Source organism: Salmo trutta, chromosome 13, assembly GCF_901001165.1.
Source record: "Salmo trutta chromosome 13, fSalTru1.1, whole genome shotgun sequence".
Lineage (NCBI taxonomy): Eukaryota > Metazoa > Chordata > Actinopteri > Salmoniformes > Salmonidae > Salmo > Salmo trutta.
The window spans coordinates 34542771-34561976 of NC_042969.1; the positions used below are offsets into that span (position 1 = coordinate 34542771).

At 47.1% G+C, this 19206-nt stretch overlaps 1 protein-coding gene across 2 annotated transcripts in view; it reads left to right on the plus strand.

Annotated features, from left to right (window-relative positions):
* The first annotated feature begins 5703 nt into the window (after positions 1-5703).
* The window catches only part of gabrb2a (gamma-aminobutyric acid type A receptor subunit beta2a), a 101676-nt gene continuing 88173 nt past the window's right edge, over positions 5704-19206 (plus strand). For both annotated transcript variants that reach the window (XM_029771936.1, XM_029771938.1), the window contains exons 1-3: positions 5704-5846; positions 5997-6097; positions 6715-6782. In XM_029771936.1, coding sequence (XP_029627796.1) covers positions 5770-5846; positions 5997-6097; positions 6715-6782 — 246 coding nt within the window. In that variant the 5' untranslated portion in view covers positions 5704-5769. The remainder of the gene's footprint in view (positions 5847-5996; positions 6098-6714; positions 6783-19206) is intronic.

Here is a 19206-nt window from a genome sequence, read left to right on the forward strand (position 1 = left end):
TCCTCTCCTCATCCTCCTCTCCTCTCCTCATCCCCCTCTCCTCTCCTCATCCTCCTCTCCTCTCTCCACCCCCTCTCCTCTCCTGATCCCCCCTCCTCTCCTATTCTCTCCTCATCCCCCCTCATCCTCCTCTCCTCTCCTCATCCCCCTCTCCTCTCCTCATCCTCCTCTCCTCATCCCCTTCTCCTCTCCTCATCCCCCTCCCCTCTCCTCATCCCCCTCCTCTCTCCTCAACCTCTCCTCATCCCCCTCTCCTCTCCTCATCCCCCTCCTCTCTCCTCAACCTCTCCTCATCCCCCTCCCCTCTCCTCTCCTCATCCCCCTCTCCTCTCCTCATCCCCCTCCCCTCTCCTCATCCCCCTCTCCTCTCCTCATCCCCCTCCTCTCTCCTCAACCTCTCCTCATCCCCCTCTCCTCATCCCCCTCTCCTCTCCTCTTCTCATCCTCCTCTCCTCTCCTCATCCCCCTCCCCTCTCCTCATCCCCCTCCTCTCTCCTCAACCTCTCCTCATCCCCCCTCCTCTCCTCTCCTCCTCTCTGCAAAATTAGCCTAACATTTAAGGTACTGTTTATATGTGTATTTCATGCTACGTTGAGGTACAAATTAGAGTATAATGCTTGTATGGATGTCAACAACAATGGAAAAAGGATGTTCAGGGAAATATAACATATATTTGGAGTTATTTTCATGAAATTAACATAAAAATGTAGACGTTAGACGTACAGCGATGATTAAAAAATCTAATGAAAAAGATTGCATGGGGGCTTGAAAACACTGATAGTACACAGACAGGCCTCAAAACACTGATAGTACATAGACAAGCCTCTGAAAACACTGATAGTACACAGATAGACCTCTGAAAACACTGATAGTACATAGACAGGCCTCTGAAAACACTGATAGTACACAGACAGGCCTCAAAACACTGATAGTACATAGACAGGCCTCTGAAAACACTGATAGTACACAGACAGGCCTCAAAACACTGATAGTACATAGACAGGCCTCTGAAAACACTGATAGTACACAGATAGGCCTCTGAAAACACTGATAGTATACAGACAGGCCTCTGAAAACACTGATAGTACACAGATAAGCCTCTGAAAACACTGATAGTACACAGACAGGCCTCTGAAAACACTGATAGTACACAGATAGGCCTCTGAAAACACTGATAGTACATAGACAGGCCTCTGAAAACACTGATAGTACACAGACAGGCCTCTGAAAACACTGATAGTACACAGATAGGCCTCTGAAAACACTGATAGTACATAGACAGGCCTCTGAAAACACTGATAGTACACAGACAGGCCTCAAAACACTGATAGTACATAGACAGGCCTCTGAAAACACTGATAGTACACAGACAGGCCTCAAAACACTGATAGTACATAGACAGGCCTCTGAAAACACTGATAGTACACAGATAGGCCTCTGAAAACACTGATAGTACACAGACAGGCCTCTGAAAACACTGATAGTACACAGATAGGCCTCTGAAAACACTGATAGTACACAGACAGGCCTCTGAAAACACTGATAGTACACAGATAGGCCTCTGAAAACACTGATAGTACATAGACAGGCCTCTGAAAACACTGATAGTACACAGATAGGCCTCTGAAAACACTGATAGTACACAGACAGGCCTCTGAAAACACTGATAGTACACAGATAGGCCTCTGAAAACACTGATAGTACACAGACAGGCCTCTGAAAACACTGATAGTACACAGATAGGCCTCTGAAAACACTGATAGTACACAGACAGGCCTCTGAAAACACTGATAGTACACAGATAGGCCTCTGAAAACACTGATAGTACACAGATAGGCCTCTGAAAACACTGATAGTACACAGACAGGCCTCTGAAAACACTGATAGTACACAGACAGGCCTCTGAGTTGACCGCCAGAGTTGCCCACCAGTCCGGCGCAGCCAGAGTCACCCGCCAGTCCGGCGCAGCCAGAGTCGCCCCTCAGCCCAGAGCCTTCAGCGGTGGGCTACAGCCCTGAGCCTTCAACAGGGGTGGACAGGTTAGAGTGGGGATTAAGCCCGGAGCCAGAGCCACCTCCGTGGGGGGAGGTTTGGGAAGGGGGGGTGTAGCACAGGAACCATCGGTGACGGTGGCCACCCTCCCTTCCCTCCCTTTATTTGAGGTTAATTTTGTGTTTTGTTTTGAGGTGCATACGGGGTCTGCACCTTTGGGGGGGTACTGTCACGTCCTGACCAGTAAAGGGGGTTATTTGTTATTGTAGTTTGGTCAGGGCGTGGCAGGGGGTGTTTGTTTTATGTGTTTCGGGGTTTTTGGTTTATGTTCTATGTTAGTATATTTCTATGTTTGTTCTAGTATGTCTATTTCTATGTTTAAGTTTCTTGGGTTGACCTTCAATTGGAGGCAGCTGTTCCTCGTTGCCTCTAATTGAAGGTCCTATTTAGTAGGGGTGTTTTTTCCTGTGTTTAGTGGGTGGTTGTTTCCTGTTTTGTGTATGTTGCACCTGACGGGTCTGTTTTCGGTCGTTTGTTGTTTTGTTGTTTAAGAGTTTAATAAAAGTAATTATGAGCATGTCACACGCCGCGTCTTGGTCCCCATTAGACAACCCGTGTTACAGATAGTACACAGACAGGCCTCTGAAAACACTGATAGTACACAGACAGGCCTCTGAAAACACTGATAGTACACAGATAGGCCTCTGAAAACACTGATAGTACACAGATAGCCTCTGAAAACACTGATTGTACACAGATAGTTCTCTGAAAACACTGACAGTACACAGATAGGCCTCTGAAAACACTGACAGTACACAGATAGGCCTCTGAAAACACTGACAGTACACAGATAGGCCTCTGAAAACACTGACAGTACACAGATAGGCCTCTGAAAACACTGACAGTACACAGATAGGCCTCTGAAAACACTGATAGTACACAGATAGGCCTCTGAAAACACTGATAGTGCACAGACAGGCCTCTGAAAACACTGATAGTACACAGCCAGGCCTCTGAAAACACTGATAGTACACAGATAGGCCTCTGAAAACACTGATAGTACACAGACAGGCCTCTGAAAACACTGATAGTACACAGATAGGCCTCTGAAAACACTGATAGTACACAGATAGGCCTCTGAAAACACTGATTGTACACAGACAGGCCTCTGAAAACACTGATAGTACACAGACAGGCCTCTGAAAACACTGCGTGCACGAAATCTGGGGATTACCTTGGTTTTCTATTGATTTCCTTTTTATTTTCTATTTGATATTATATTTATATTACAGCTGCTGGGTTTGTGTAGCATCTTTAAAACACTCAGGGACCATATTTAGAATGTAATGGAGGATTTTATTATATGTAGGGCTATGAGCCTATTGGTCATGTTTGAATTGAGTGAATGAAGTTGAGCTGCTCTCAACTAGGGTTGTGCAATACATGTGGTTATATGTGCAAGGTACTTCTTTTGTTGTTGAAGTTTTGATTGGAAGGGGTTTCAATGGCGCTGTTTTTTTCCTTCTTTCTTAACACATGATGGACAACCTTTATCACATGGTTGTTATGATTGTAGTATTTATAGATGAATATATGTTTTATTAATGTTATCATCTTGTCTGAATGTTATCATCTTGTCTGACTTGATGGGATGTGTGTCTGTAGATTCAATGAATGTTATCATCTTGTCTGAATGTTATCATCTTGTCTGACTTGATGGGATGTGTGTCTGTAGATTGAATGAATGTTATCATCTTGTCTGACTTGATGGGATGTGTGTCTGTAGATTGAATGATTGAATGTCTTGCTACCAATGTTCTATGAGAAATTATACTGTTTGTCCCAACATTTGACACAATAAACTTTTGTTAAAAACTATATCCTATGGTATTATTAATACACTATATCGTATTGATTTTTGTTATTAATACACTATATCCTATTGATTTGTGTTATTAATACACTATATCTTATTGATTGTATTAATTGGTTTGTCCTGTTCATTGCAAAGTTCTCTGAACTACCGACATAAGCCAATATAAGGATTACGCTGGAATGATACTAATTGTATTTCGGCTGTTCGGTTCTAGTGGTCTGGACGGAATGGTATAAGATGGTTTTTTTCTTCATTACGCTCATCAACTTGTCCCTTTAATTTGTTTCTCTGCGATAGAAACCACTCATCCACTTGTACCTTTAATTTGTTTCTCTGCGATAGAAACCACTCATCCACTTGTACCTTTAATTTGTTTCTCTGTGATAGAAACCACTCATCTACTTGTCCCTTTAATTTGTTTCTCTGCAATAGAAACCACTCATCCACTTGTACCTTTAATTTGTTTCACTGCGATAGAAACAACTCATCCACTTGTCCCTTTAATTTGTTTCTCTGCGATAGAAACCACTCATCCACTTGTACCTTACATTTGTTTCTCTGCAATAGAAACCACTCATCCACTTGTCCATTTAATTTGTTTCTCTGCGATGGAAACCGCTCATCCACTTTCTTGTCCCTTTAATTTGTTTCTCTGCGATAGAAACCACTCATCCACTTGTACCTTTAATTTGTTTCTCTGCGATAGAAACCCCTCATCCACTTGTACCTTTAATTTGTTTCTCTGAGATAGAAACCACTCATCCACTTGTCCCTTTAATTTGTTTCTCTACGATAGAAACCACTCATCCACTTGTACCTTTAATTTGTTTCTCTGCGATAGAAACCACTCAACCACTTGTCCCTTTAATTTGTCTCTCTGCGATAGAAACCACTCATCCACTTGTCCATTTAATTTGTTTCTCTGCGATGGAAACCGCTCATCCACTTTCTTGTCCCTTTAATTTGTTTCTCTGCGATAGAAACCACTCATCCACTTGTCCATTTAATTTGTTTCTCTGCGATGGAAACCGCTCATCCACTTTCTTGTCCCTTTAATTTGTTTCTCTGCGATAGAAACCACTCATCCACTTGTACCTTTAATTTGTTTCTCTGCGATAGAAACCACTCATCAACTTGTCCCTTTCATTTGTTTTTTTGCGATAGAAACCACTCATCCACTTTACCTTTAATTTGTTTCTCTGCGATAGAAACCACTCATCCACTTGTACCTTTAATTTGTTTCTCTGCGATAGAAACCACTCATCCACTTGTACCTTTAATTTGTTTCTCTGCGATAGAAACCCCTCATCCACTTGTCCATTTAATTTGTTTCTCTGCGATAGAAACCACTCATCCACTTGTACCTTTAATTTGTTTCTCTGCGATAGAAACCACTCATCCACTTGTCCATTTAATTTGTTTCTCTGCGATAGAAACCACTCATCCACTTGTACCTTTACTTTGTTTCTCTGAGATAGAAACCCCTCATCCACTTGTCCATTTAATTTGTTTCTCTGCGATAGAAACCACTCATCCACTTGTACCTTTAATTTGTTTCTCTGCGATAGAAACCCCTCATCCACTTGTACCTTTAATTTGTTTCTCTGCGATGGAAACCCCTCATCCACTTGTCCATTTAATTTGTTTCTCTGCGATAGAAACCACTCATCCACTTGTACCTTTAATTTGTTTCTCTGTGATAGAAACCACTCATCCACTTGTACCTTTAATTTGTTTTTCTGCGATAGAAACCACTCATCCACCACCATCATTACTCGCCAGTGTTTGATTTTTGGTAGGATGTACGCATGCGCCACTCATTGGGTTCTCGGAGCTTTTCGGAGTAAGTTGGATGCGCGTCCTCCTCACTCGCATCCCGAAAGCACGTCGAACCTGTGACGATGGGGAAGCTCAGGAAAAACCGCTTTGGAATGTTGACCTTTTCGTTATTTTTTACTTTTATCTGCTGTGCGCAAAGGTAAATTGGGGTTTGTGTTTTTACGCCCATTCTTCAAATCTCCATTGCATGGCATGTATCCTAGGCTATTTAAAGCTCCTTCCCGCTGTATCTGGTCTTTAATTAGTTATTTGCATGTCGACCACCTTATGTTCTGTCTTTGCCCCTCAGCGCCAAAGATCTGAGGGATCCCAGTAATATGCCGCTGGTTAAAGACACGGTCGACAGACTGATGAAAGGCTACGACATTCGGTTAAGGCCAGATTTCGGAGGTAAGAACAAAGACAGAAGGAAAGCAAATCGAGATGATGAATGTCATGTTTGCTGCCATTTATGACGTGCAGTGCAATACATGTTTAATGAATTGCTGCAACAAAAAAACAACCTCTGGTACAATTGTTCTCATCATGAGAAATCTTCCATCCATAGACTAGGCTACCGCTCCAATTACAGTGCTATTACAGTGTAATAGCCTACCATCCAAATAAAACACGTATTTTTCACGTCACCAAAAACCTTTTCCAATGTAGCAAGTTGAAATGATGGAATAAGACATGCTAGTCTGTTCTGTGTGGAGAAGAAGGGTCTCTAACTTGATGGTCGATTCTATTCGCAGCCTATTGAACTTCTGGTTGCCTTCCGTTCTGTTTGAATGGAAAATCACCAACGGAGTTCCAAATGATGATGCCGATGATTATAGTCATTTTAATAAACAACGATAATCATTAAGACTGCATACAACATGCATTATTAACACTGATGATGAGAGAACATGGTGACATATTGACAGCAACCTACTGGTAGAATAACGGTCACCAAATTGTTATTTCTAAAAGGGAAAGAAAGAATCCCGTTCTCCTTTAATAACCTGCTTTTCTTCGCTTCACAGGTGCGCCGGTGGCAGTGGGGATGAATATAGATATAGCCAGCATAGACATGGTGTCTGAAGTCAATATGGTACGTGCATCATTATCATCCTCCTAATATGTTTTTCTCAGTATGCCTGGTTGAGTAAATTCGTATAGAAAAACCTATAACGCATTGCCAATCCATGTTTGACAGGGAACTTAATGCATGTCACGTTCTGCATTATGGGGAATTATGTTAACGACGCGGAGGAGTCTGATGATAGTTTGATTCCATAAAGGAATCGATTCTCGTGTTGAACAGTGTTCTGTCATTCAGCTCTGCATTTAGATGTTTTTTCGGCCATGGATGGTTGGTATCTATTGGTTCCCATTTGAATTCAAAACACACGCTCACTGGCGCACTTCTACGGACATCCTTGCGTGCACAATCAACACTGAGGCTGTGGCGTCTTCTGTTTCTGTTTCTTGTATATCAAGCCATTGACTGCTATCGTTTTGTTTGACGTGACAGCGGCGCGTTATAACGCCAAAATGAAGAAGATTAAGGGAAAACCGTGACAGCGCCGCGCTCTCCATTGGGAGAGGTATCTCTCTCCAGCTTCACTTCACTTTGAAGCGCGAAGGGGAGCGCATCATCAGCTACGTAAATGATCCCCTCCTCCTGTCAGATCATGAGCGATGACGTAAATATGTGCTTAATAGAACATGTCTGGACATACGATGGTAATCACCTGGGTATATAATCGAGCTCCACTACACAAGGTTATGAGTGTGTCCCTAATGGCACCCTTTTCCATATGTAGTGAACTACTAGTCCCTAGTCAAAAGTAGTGTACAATATAGAGAATAGGGGTGCCATCTGTCTCCGTGCTGTAGAAAACCACTAGGTGCATAGTGGAATGAGAGGATCTCTCTCTCTCTCTCTCTCTCTCTCTCTCTCTCTCTCTCTCTCTCTCTCTCTCTCTCTCTCTCTCTCTCTCTCTCTCTCTCTTCTCTCTCTCTGCCTCTCTCTCTCTCTCTCTCTGCCTCTCTCTCTCTCTCTCTGCCTCTCTCTCTCTCTCTCTCTCTCTCTCTCTCTCTCTCTCTCTCTCTCTCTCTGTGCTCTGGATAAGAAATAGGCATCTTATGTAACACTGTATCAATGGTTTGCTCTGGAGGAGGCTTGGAGGGGAGACTTCTGTTCTCCTTACCCAACTGAATTCATATTTGATCCGTTGTTGCATTTGGCATGGTTTTTCCCAGTGGATTTTATTGCAAATATTTAATTGAATTTATCAGAGTGTACATTTTGCCCAGATAAGATATTATGTCATAAGTGCATTATGTTAGTTGATTAGATGGCTTGGTTGGTTGGGGCTTGATGCTGGAAACACAGTGAGTTGTGTGTTGCTGGAAGTTTTATTCCTGTGTGGGCCATGTGTACTGAATCACTGAGCTTGCTATAATGCTATAGGTCGGCCTGGATAAAAGCATCATCAGCTGAATTACCAGAGTACTTCCTGTGAGGAAGGGATGTGGAAGTTAGTTTTGGTTAAAGAGGAAGCAGCTAGGCTAAAAGTATGAAAGGGCTGCGGGGTTCCTCTGGGATGTCCACCAGTACTCATCTCCTCCTCCCTTTCCCCCTCCCTCCTCCCCCCTTCACACCCCCTCCCTCCCTCCCTCCCTCCCTCCCTGCCTGCTTTTTAAATGCCTGGCTGCGTCCTCTCTGTCTCTGACCTGGATTTCCATGTAAGCCACCTTTATCTCTCTAAAGGGTGATGTTACTTTAAAACACAGAATCCACATCTACAGAAATTCATCTGTAATAAAAAAAACACTGCTTCATACAGCAAGCCACTCAGTGTGTAACAAAACTGTGCACGAAAGAGCGAACAGAACAGATTAGTAGAGAGAGAGAGAGAGAGAGAGAGAGAGAGAGAGACAGAGAGGCAGAGAGAGAGAGAGGCAGAGAGAGAGAGAGAGGCAGAGAGAGAGAGAGAGAGAGAGGCAGAGAGAGAGAAAGATAGAGAGAGAGAGAGAGAGGCAGAGAGAGAAAGATAGAGAGAGAGAGAGAAAGAGAGAGAGAGAAAGGTAGAGAGAGAGAGAGAGAGAGAGAGAGAGAGAGAGAGTACTGACGTCAGGCCAACTCCCTGTAGCTATAAGAACATTCTCATTTCATTTCACGGAGGAGAGAGAATTGGCTTGCAGGGCAGGAGCATAAGCATGGCTCTCCTCTCATCCTCTCATCCTCTCATCCTCCATTCTTCTCTTCTCATCCTCTACTCTCATCCTCTCTTCCTCTCCTACAAAACGGCTGCACAGCCGACGCATTTAGATGAAATGAAAACTGCCAAAAATATGATCTCTCTCCCTCCCTCCCTCTCTCGCTCTCTCCCTCTCTCCAATCTCCTTCATTCTCCCTTATCTCTCTCTCTCTCTTTCCCCTCTTCCTCATTCTCCCCTCTCTCCATCGTCCCACACATAGTCATTATTACCTTCTGAATGTGAATCCTCCTCTCATGGTTATGTAACAACCTTCCTTCTAACAGCAGACAGGTTGGTGGTACTGGAGTTCCTCTCTGTCTCCTCTAACAACAGACAGGTTGGTGATACTGGAGTTCCTCTCTGTCTCCTCTAACATCAGACAGGTTGGTGGTACTGGAGTTCCTCTCTGTCTCCTCTAACAACAGACAGGTTGGTGATACTGGAGTTCCTCTCTGTCTCCTCTAACAACAGACAGGTTGGTGGTACTGGAGTTCCTCTCTGTCTCCTCTAACAACAGACAGGTTGGTGGTGATACTGGAGTTCCTCTCTGTCTCCTCTAACAACAGACAGGTTGGTGGTACTGGAGTTCCTCTCTGTCTCCTCTAACAACAGACAGGTTGGTGGTACTGGAGTTCCTCTCTGTCTCCTCTAACAACAGACAGGTTGGTGGTACTGGAGTTCCTCTCTGTCTCCTCTAACAACAGACAGGTTGGTGGTACTGGAGTTCCTCTCTGTCTCCTCTAACAACAGACAGGTTGGTGGTGGTACTGGAGTTCCTCTCTGTCTCCTCTAACAGCAGACAGGTTGGTGATACTGGAGTTCCTCTCTGTCTCCTCTAACAGCAGACAGGTTGGTGGTGATACTGGAGTTCCTCTCTGTCTCCTCTAACAACAGACAGGTTGGTGGTACTGGAGTTCCTCTCTGTCTCCTCTAACAACAGACAGGTTGGTGGTACTGGAGTTCCTCTCTGTCTCCTCTAACAACAGACAGGTTGGTGGTGATACTGGAGTTCCTCTCTGTCTCCTCTAACAACAGACAGGTTGGTGGTACTGGAGTTCCTCTCTGTCTCCTCTAACAACAGACAGGTTGGTGGTACTGGAGTTCCTCTCTGTCTCCTCTAACAGCAGACAGGTTGGTGGTACTGGAGTTCCTGTCTGTCTCCTCTAACAACAGACAGGTTGGTGGTACTGGAGTTCCTCTCTGTCTCCTCTAACAGCAGACAGGTTGGTGGTACTGGAGTTCCTCTCTGTCTCCTCTAACAACAGACAGGTTGGTGGTACTGGAGTTCCTCTCTGTCTCCTCTAACAACAGACAGGTTGGTGGTACTGGAGTTCCTCTCTGTCTCCTCTAACAACAGACAGGTTGGTGGTACTGGAGTTCCTCTCTGTCTCCTCTAACAACAGACAGGTTGGTGGTACTGGAGTTCCTCTCTGTCTCCTCTAACAGCAGACAGGTTGGTGGTACTGGAGTTCCTCTCTGTCTCCTCTAACAACAGACAGGTTGGTGGTACTGGAGTTCCTCTCTGTCTCCTCTAACAGCAGACAGGTTGGTGGTACTGGAGTTCCTCTCTGTCTCCTCTAATAGCAGACAGGTTGGTGGTACTGGAGTTCCTCTCTGTCTCCTCTAACAACAGACAGGTTGGTGGTACTGGAGATCCTCTCTGTCTCCTCTAACAACAGACAGGTTGGTGGTACTGGAGTTCCTCTCTGTCTCCTCTAACAGCAGACAGGTTGGTGGTACTGGAGTTCCTCTCTGTCTCCTCTAACAACAGACAGGTTGGTGGTACTGGAGTTCCTCTCTGTCTCCTCTAACAACAGACAGGTTGGTGGTACTGGAGTTCCTCTCTGTCTCCTCTAACAACAGACAGGTTGGTGGTACTGGAGTTCCTCTCTGTCTCCTCTAACAACAGACAGGTTGGTGGTGGTACTGGAATTCCTCTCTGTCTCCTCTAACAACAGACAGGTTGGTGGTACTGGAGTACCTCTCTGTCTCCTCTAACAACAGACAGGTTGGTGGTACTGGAGTTCCTCTCTGTCTCCTCTAACAGCAGACAGGTTGGTGGTACTGGAGTTCCTCTCTGTCTTCTCTAACAACAGACAGGTTGGTGGTACTGAAGTTCCTCTCTGTCTCCTCTCACAACAGACAGGTTGGTGGTACTGGAGTTCCTCTCTGTCTCCTCTAACAACTGACAGGTTGGTGGTGGTACAGGAGTTTCTCTCTGTCTCCTCTAACAACAGACAGGTTGGTGGTACTGGAGTTCCTCTCTGTCTCCTCTAACAACAGACAGGTTGGTGGTGATACTGGAGTTTCTCTCTCTCTCCTCTAACAACAGACAGGTTGGTGGTACTGGAGTTCCTCTCTGTCTCCTCTAACAGCAGACAGGTTGGTGGTACTGGAGTTCCTCTCTGTCTCCTCTAACAGCAGACAGGTTGGTGGTACTGGAGTGCCTCTCTGTCTCCTCTAACAACAGACAGGTTGGTGGTACTGGAGTGCCTCTCTGTCTCCTCTAACAACAGACAGGTTGGTGGTACTGGAGTTCCTCTCTGTCTCCTCTAACAACAGACAGGTTGGTGGTACTGGAGTTCCTCTCTGTCTCCTCTAACAGCAGACAGGTTGGTGGTACTGGAATTCCTCTCTGTCTCCTCTAACAACAGACAGGTTGGTGGTGATACTGGAGTCCCTCTCTGTCTCCTCTAACAACAGACAGGTTGGTGGTACTGGAGTTCCTCTCTGTCTCCTCTAACAACAGACAGGTTGGTGGTGGTACTGGAGTTCCTCTCTGTCTCCTCTAACAACAGACAGGTTGGTGGTACTGGAGATCCTCTCTGTCTCCTCTAACAGCAGACAGGTTGGTGGTACTGGAGTTCCTCTCTGTCTCCTCTAACAACAGACAGGTTGGTGGTACTGGAGTTCCTCTCTGTCTCCTCTAACAGCAAACAGGTTGGTGGTACTGGAGTTCCTCTCTGTCTCCTCTAACAACAGACAGGTTGGAGGTGGTACTGGAGTTCCTCTCTGTCTCCTCTAACAACAGACAGGTTGGTGGTGATACTGGAGTTCCTCTCTGTCTCCTCTAACACCAGACAGGTTGGTGGTGATACTGGAGTGCCTCTCTGTCTCCTCTAACAACAGACAGGTTGGTGGTACTGGAGTTCCTCTCTGACTCCTCTAACAACAGACAGGTTGGTGCTGGTACTGGAGTTCCTCTCTCTCCTCTAACAGCAGACAGGTTGGTGTTGGTACTGGAGTTCCTGTCTGTCTCCTCTAACAACAGACAGGTTGGTGGTGATACTGGAGTTCCTCTCTGTCTCCTCTAACAACAGACAGGTTGGTGGTACTGGAGTTCCTCTCTGTCTCCTCTAACAACAGACAGGTTGGTGGTGGTACTGGAGTTCCTCTCTGTCTCCTCTAACAGCAGACAGGTTGGTGTTGGTACTGGAGTTCCTCTCTGTCTCCTCTAACAACAGACAGGTTGGTGGTACTGGAGTTCCTCTCTGTCTCCTCTAACAACAGACAGGTTGGTGGTGATACTGGAGTTCCTCTCTGTCTCCTCTAACAACAGACAGGTTGGTGGTACTGGAGTTCCTCTCTGTCTCCTCTAACAACAGACAGGTTGGTGGTGGTACTGGAGTTCCTCTCTGTCTCCTCTAACACCAGACAGGTTGGTGGTGATACTGGAGTGCCTCTCTGTCTCCTCTAACAACAGACAGGTTGGTGGTACTGGAGTTCCTCTCTGACTCCTCTAACAACAGACAGGTTGGTGGTGGTACTGGAGTTCCTCTCTGTCTCCTCTAACAGCAGACAGGTTGGTGTTGGTACTGGAGTTCCTCTCTGTCTCCTCTAACAACAGACAGGTTGGTGGTGATACTGGAGTTCCTCTCTGTCTCCTCTAACAACAGACAGGTTGGTGGTACTGGAGTTCCTCTCTGTCTCCTCTAACAACAGACAGGTTGGTGGTACTGGAGTTCCTCTCTGTCTCCTCTAACAGCAGACAGGTTGGTGTTGGTACTGGAGTTCCTCTCTGTCTCCTCTAACAACAGACAGGTTGGTGGTACTGGAGTTCCTCTCTGTCTCCTCTAACAACAGACAGGTTGGTGGTGGTACTGGAGTTCCTCTCTGTCTCCTCTAACAGCAGACAGGTTGGTGGTGGTACTGGAGTTCCTCTCTGTCTCATCTAACAACAGACAGGTCTGTGTTGGTACTGGAGTTCCTCTCGGTCTCCTCTAACAGCAGACAGGTTGGTGGTGGTACTGGAGTTCCTCTCTGTCTCCTCTAACAGCAGACAGGTTGGTGTTGGTACTGGAGTTCCTCTCTGTCTCCTCTAACAACAGACAGGTTGGTGGTGGTACTGGAGTTCCTCTCTGTCTCCTTTAACAACAGACTGGTTGGTAGTACTGGAGTTCCTCTCTGTCTCCTCTAACAGCAGACAGGTTGGTGGTACTGGAGTTCCTCTCTGTCTCCTCTAACAACAGACAGGTTGGTGGTGGTACTGGAGTTCCTCTCTGTCTCCTCTAACAACAGACAGGTTGGTGGTGGTACTGGAGTTCCTCTCTGTCTCTTCTAACAACAGACAGGTTGGTGGTGATACTGGAGTTCCTCTCTGTCTCCTCTAACAACAGACAGGTTGGTGGTGGTACTGGAGTTCCTCTCTGTGTCCTCTAACAACAGACAGTTTGGTGGTACTGGAGTTCCTCTCTGTCTCCTCTAACAACAGACAGGTTGGTGGTGGTACAGGAGTTCCTCTCTGTCTCCTCTAACAACAGACAGGTTGGTAGTACTGGAGTTCCTCTCTGTCTCCTCTAACAACAGACAGGTTGGTGGTACTGGAGTTCCTCTCTGTCTCCTCTAACAACAGACAGGTTGGTGGTACTGGAGTTCCTATCTGTCTCCTCTAACAACAGACAGGTTGGTGGTACTGGAGTTTCTCTCTGTCTCCTCTAACAACAGACAGGTTGGTGGTGGTACTGGAGTTCCTCTCTGTCTCCTCTAACAACAGACAGGTTGGTTTTACTGGAGTTCCTCTCTGTCTCCTCTAACAGCAGACAGGTTGGTGGTACTAGAGTTCCTCTCTCTCTCCTCTAACAGCAGACAGGTTGGTGGTACAGGAGTTCCTGTCTGTCTCCTCTAACAACAGACAGGTTTTGGTACTGGAGTTCCTCTCTGTCTCCTCTAACAGCAGACAGGTTGGTGGTGTTACTGGACTTCCTCTCTGTCTCCTCTAACAACAGACAGGTTGGTGGTACTGGAGTTCCTCTCTGTCTCCTCTAACAACAGACAGGTTGGTGGTACTGGAGTTCCTCTCTGTCTCCTCTAACAACTGACAGGTTGGTGGTGGTACTGGAGTTCCTCTCTGTCTCCTCTAACAATAGACAGGTTGGTGGTGGTACTGGAGTTCCTCTCTGTCTCCTCTAACAACAGACAGGTTGGTGGTACTGGAGTTCCTCTCTGGCTCCTCTAACAGCAGACAGGTTGGTGGTGGTACTGGAGTTCCTCTCTGTCTCCTCTAACAACAGACAGGTTGGTGGTACTGGAGTTCCTCTCTGTCTCCTCTAACAACAGACAGGTTGGTGGTGATACTGGAGTGCCTCTCTGTCTCCTCTAACAACAGACAGGTTGGTGGTACTGGAGTTCCTCTCTGTCTCCTCTAACAACAGACAGGTTGGTGGTGGTACTGGAGTTCCTCTCTGTCTCGTCTAACACCAGACAGGTTGGTGGTGATACTGGAGTTCCTCTCTGTCTCCTCTAACAACAGACAGGTTGGTGGTACTGGAGTTCCTCTCTGTCTCCTCTAACAGCAGACAGGCTGGTGGTACTGGAGTTCCTCTCTGTCTCCTCTAACAGCAGACAGGTTGGTGGTACTGGAGTTCCTCTCTGTCTCCTCTAACAACAGACAGGTTGGTGGTACTGGAGTTCCTCTCTGTCTCCTCTAACAACAGACAGGTTGGTGGTGGTACTGGAGTTCCTCTCTGTCTCCTCTAACAACAGACAGGTTGGTGGTGGTACTGGAGTTCCTCTCTGTCTCCTCTAACAGCAGACAGGTTGGTGGTACTGGAGTTCCTCTCTGTGTCCTCGAACAGCAGACAGGTTGGTGGTGATACTGGAGTGCCTCTCTGTCTCCTCTAACAGCAGACAGGTGGGTGGTGATACTGGAGTTCCTCTCTGTCCCCTCTAACAACAGACAGGTTGGTGGTACTGGAGTTCCTCTCTGTCTCCTCTAACAACAGACAGGTTGGTGGTACTGGAGTTCCTCTCTGTCTCCTCTAACAGCAGACAGGTAGGTGCTGGTACTGGAGTTCCTCTCTGTCTCCTCTAACAACAGACAGGTTGCTGGTGGTACTGGAGTTCCTCTCTGTCTCCTCTAACACCAGACAGGTTGGTGGTGATACTGGAGTTCCTCTCTGTCTCCTCTAACAACAGACAGGTTGGTGGTACTGGAGTTCCTCTCGGTCTCCTCTAACAACAGACAGGTTGGTGGTGGTACTGGAATTCCTCTCTGTCTCCTCTAACAACAGACAGGTTGGTGGTGGTACTGGAGTTCCTCTCTGTCTCCTCTAACAGCAGACAGGTTGGTGGTGGTACTGGAGTTCCTCTCTGTCTCCTCTAACAACAGACAGGTTGGTGGTGGTACTGGAGTTCCTCTCTGTCTCCTCTAACAACAGACAGGTTGGTGGTACTTGAGTTCCTCTCTGTCTCCTCTAACAGCAGACGGGTTGGTGGTACTGGAGTTCCTCTCGGTCTCCTCTAACAACAGACAGGTTGGTGGTGATACTGGAGTTCCTCTCTGTCTCCTCTAACAAAAGACAGGTTGGTGGTGATACTGGAGTTCCTCTCTGTCTCCTCTAACAGCAGACAGGTTGGTGGTACTGGAGTTCCTCTCTGTCTCCTCTAACAACTGACAGGTTGGTGGTGGTACTGGAGTTCCTCTCTGTCTCCTCTAACAATAGACAGGTTGGTGGTGGTACTGGAGTTCCTCTCTGTCTCCTCTAACAACAGACAGGTTGGTGGTACTGGAGTTCCTCTCTGGCTCCTCTAACAGCAGACAGGTTGGTGGTGGTACTGGAGTTCCTCTCTGTCTCCTCTAACAACAGACAGGTTGGTGGTACTGGAGTTCCTCTCTGTCTCCTCTAACAACAGACAGGTTGGTGGTGATACTGGAGTGCCTCTCTGTCTCCTCTAACAACAGACAGGTTGGTGGTACTGGAGTTCCTCTCTGTCTCCTCTAACAACAGACAGGTTGGTGGTGGTACTGGAGTTCCTCTCTGTCTCGTCTAACACCAGACAGGTTGGTGGTGATACTGGAGTTCCTCTCTGTCTCCTCTAACAACAGACAGGTTGGTGGTACTGGAGTTCCTCTCTGTCTCCTCTAACAGCAGACAGGCTGGTGGTACTGGAGTTCCTCTCTGTCTCCTCTAACAGCAGACAGGTTGGTGGTACTGGAGTTCCTCTCTGTCTCCTCTAACAACAGACAGGTTGGTGGTACTGGAGTTCCTCTCTGTCTCCTCTAACAACAGACAGGTTGGTGGTGGTACTGGAGTTCCTCTCTGTCTCCTCTAACAACAGACAGGTTGGTGGTGGTACTGGAGTTCCTCTCTGTCTCCTCTAACAGCAGACAGGTTGGTGGTACTGGAGTTCCTCTCTGTGTCCTCGAACAGCAGACAGGTTGGTGGTGATACTGGAGTGCCTCTCTGTCTCCTCTAACAGCAGACAGGTGGGTGGTGATACTGGAGTTCCTCTCTGTCCCCTCTAACAACAGACAGGTTGGTGGTACTGGAGTTCCTCTCTGTCTCCTCTAACAACAGACAGGTTGGTGGTACTGGAGTTCCTCTCTGTCTCCTCTAACAGCAGACAGGTAGGTGCTGGTACTGGAGTTCCTCTCTGTCTCCTCTAACAACAGACAGGTTGCTGGTGGTACTGGAGTTCCTCTCTGTCTCCTCTAACACCAGACAGGTTGGTGGTGATACTGGAGTTCCTCTCTGTCTCCTCTAACAACAGACAGGTTGGTGGTACTGGAGTTCCTCTCGGTCTCCTCTAACAACAGACAGGTTGGTGGTGGTACTGGAATTCCTCTCTGTCTCCTCTAACAACAGACAGGTTGGTGGTGGTACTGGAGTTCCTCTCTGTCTCCTCTAACAGCAGACAGGTTGGTGGTGGTACTGGAGTTCCTCTCTGTCTCCTCTAACAACAGACAGGTTGGTGGTGGTACTGGAGTTCCTCTCTGTCTCCTCTAACAACAGACAGGTTGGTGGTACTTGAGTTCCTCTCTGTCTCCTCTAACAGCAGACGGGTTGGTGGTACTGGAGTTCCTCTCGGTCTCCTCTAACAACAGACAGGTTGGTGGTGATACTGGAGTTCCTCTCTGTCTCCTCTAACAAAAGACAGGTTGGTGGTGATACTGGAGTTCCTCTCTGTCTCCTCTAACAGCAGACAGGTTAGTGGTACTGGAGTTCCTCTCTGTCTCACTCTAACAACAGACAGGTTGGTGGTGATACTGGAGTTCCTCTCTGTCTCCTCTAACAACAGACAGGTTGGTGGTACTGGAGTTCCTCTCTGTCTCCTCTAACAACAGACAGGTTGGTGGTACTGGAGTTCCTATCTTTCTCCTCTAACAGCCGACAGGTTGGTGATACTGGAGTTCCTCTCTGTCTCCTCTAACAACAGACAAGTTGGTGGTACTGGAGTTCCTCTCTGTCTCCTCTAACAGCAGACAGGTTGGTGGTGGTACTGGAGTTCCTCTCTGTCTCCTCTAACAACAGTCAGGTTGGTGGTACTGGAGTTCCTCTCTGTCTCCTCTAACAACAGACAGGTTGGTGGTACTGGAGTTCCTCTCTGTCTCCTCTAACAGCAGACAGGTTGGTGGTGGTACTGGAGTTCCTCTCTGTCTCTTCTAACAACAGACAGGTTGGTGGTACTGGAGTTCCTCTCTGTCTCCTCTAACAGCAGACAGGTTGGTGGTGGTACTGGAGTTCCTCTCTGTCTCCTCTAACAACAGTCAGGTTGGTGGTGATACTGGAGTTCCTCTCTGTCTCCTCTAACAGCAGACAGGTTGGTGGTGGTACTGGAGTTCCTCTCTGTCTCCTCTAACAGCAGACAGGTTGGTGGTGGTACTGGAGTTCCCCTCTGTCTCCTCTAACAACAGTCAGGTTGGTGGTGATACTGGAGTTCCTCTCTGTCTCCTCTAACACCAGACAGGTTGGTGGTGATACTGGAGTTCCTCTCTGTCTCCTCTAACAACAGACAGGTTGGTGGTACTGGAGATCCTCTCGGTCTCCTCTAACAACAGACAGGTTGGTGGTGGTACTGGAATTCCTCTCTGTCTCCTCTAACAACAGACAGGTTGGTGGTGGTACTGGAGTTTCTCTCTGTCTCCTCTAACAGCAGACAGGTTGGTGATACTGGAGTTCCTCTCTGTCTCCTCTAACAACAGACAGGTTGGTGGTACTGGAGTTCCTCTCTGTCTCCTCTAACAACAGACAGGTTGGTGGTACTGTAGTTCCTCTCTGTCTCCTCTAACAACAGACAGGTTGGTGGTACTGGAGTTCCTCTCTGTCTCCTCTAACAGCAGACAGGTTGGTGGTACTGGAGTTCCTCTCTGTCTCCTCTAACAACAGACAGGTTGGTGATACTGGAGTTCCTCTCTGTCTCCTGTAACAGCAGACAGGTTGGTGGTGGTACTGGAGTTCCTCTCTGTCTCCTCTAACAGCAAACAGGTTGGTGGTGGTACTGGAGTTCCTCTCTGTCTCCTCTAACAACAGACAGGTTGGTGGTACTGGAGTTCCTCTCTGTCTCCTCTAACAACAGACAGGTTGGTGGTACTGGAGTTCCTCTCTGTCTCCTCTAACAACAGACAGGTTGGTGGTACTGGAGTTCCTCTCTGTCTCCTCTAACAACAGACAGGTTGGTGGTACTGGAGTTCCTCTCTGTCTCCTCTAACAGCAGACAGGTTGGTGGTGGTACTGGAGTTCCTCTCTGTCTCCTCTAACAACAGTCAGGTTGGTGGTACTGGAGTTCCTCTCTGTGTCCTCTAACAACAGACAGGTTGGTGGTACTGGAGTTCCTCTCTGTCTCCTCTAACAGCAGACAGGTTGGTGGTGGTACTGGAGTTCCTCTCTGTCTCCTCTAACAGCAGACAGGTTGGTGTTGGTACTGGAGTTCCTCTCTGTCTCCTCTAACAACAGTCAGGTTGGTGGTACTGGAGTTCCTCTCTGTCTCCTCTAACAACAGACAGGTTGGTGGTACTGGAGTTCCTCTCTGTCTCCTCTAACAGCAGACAG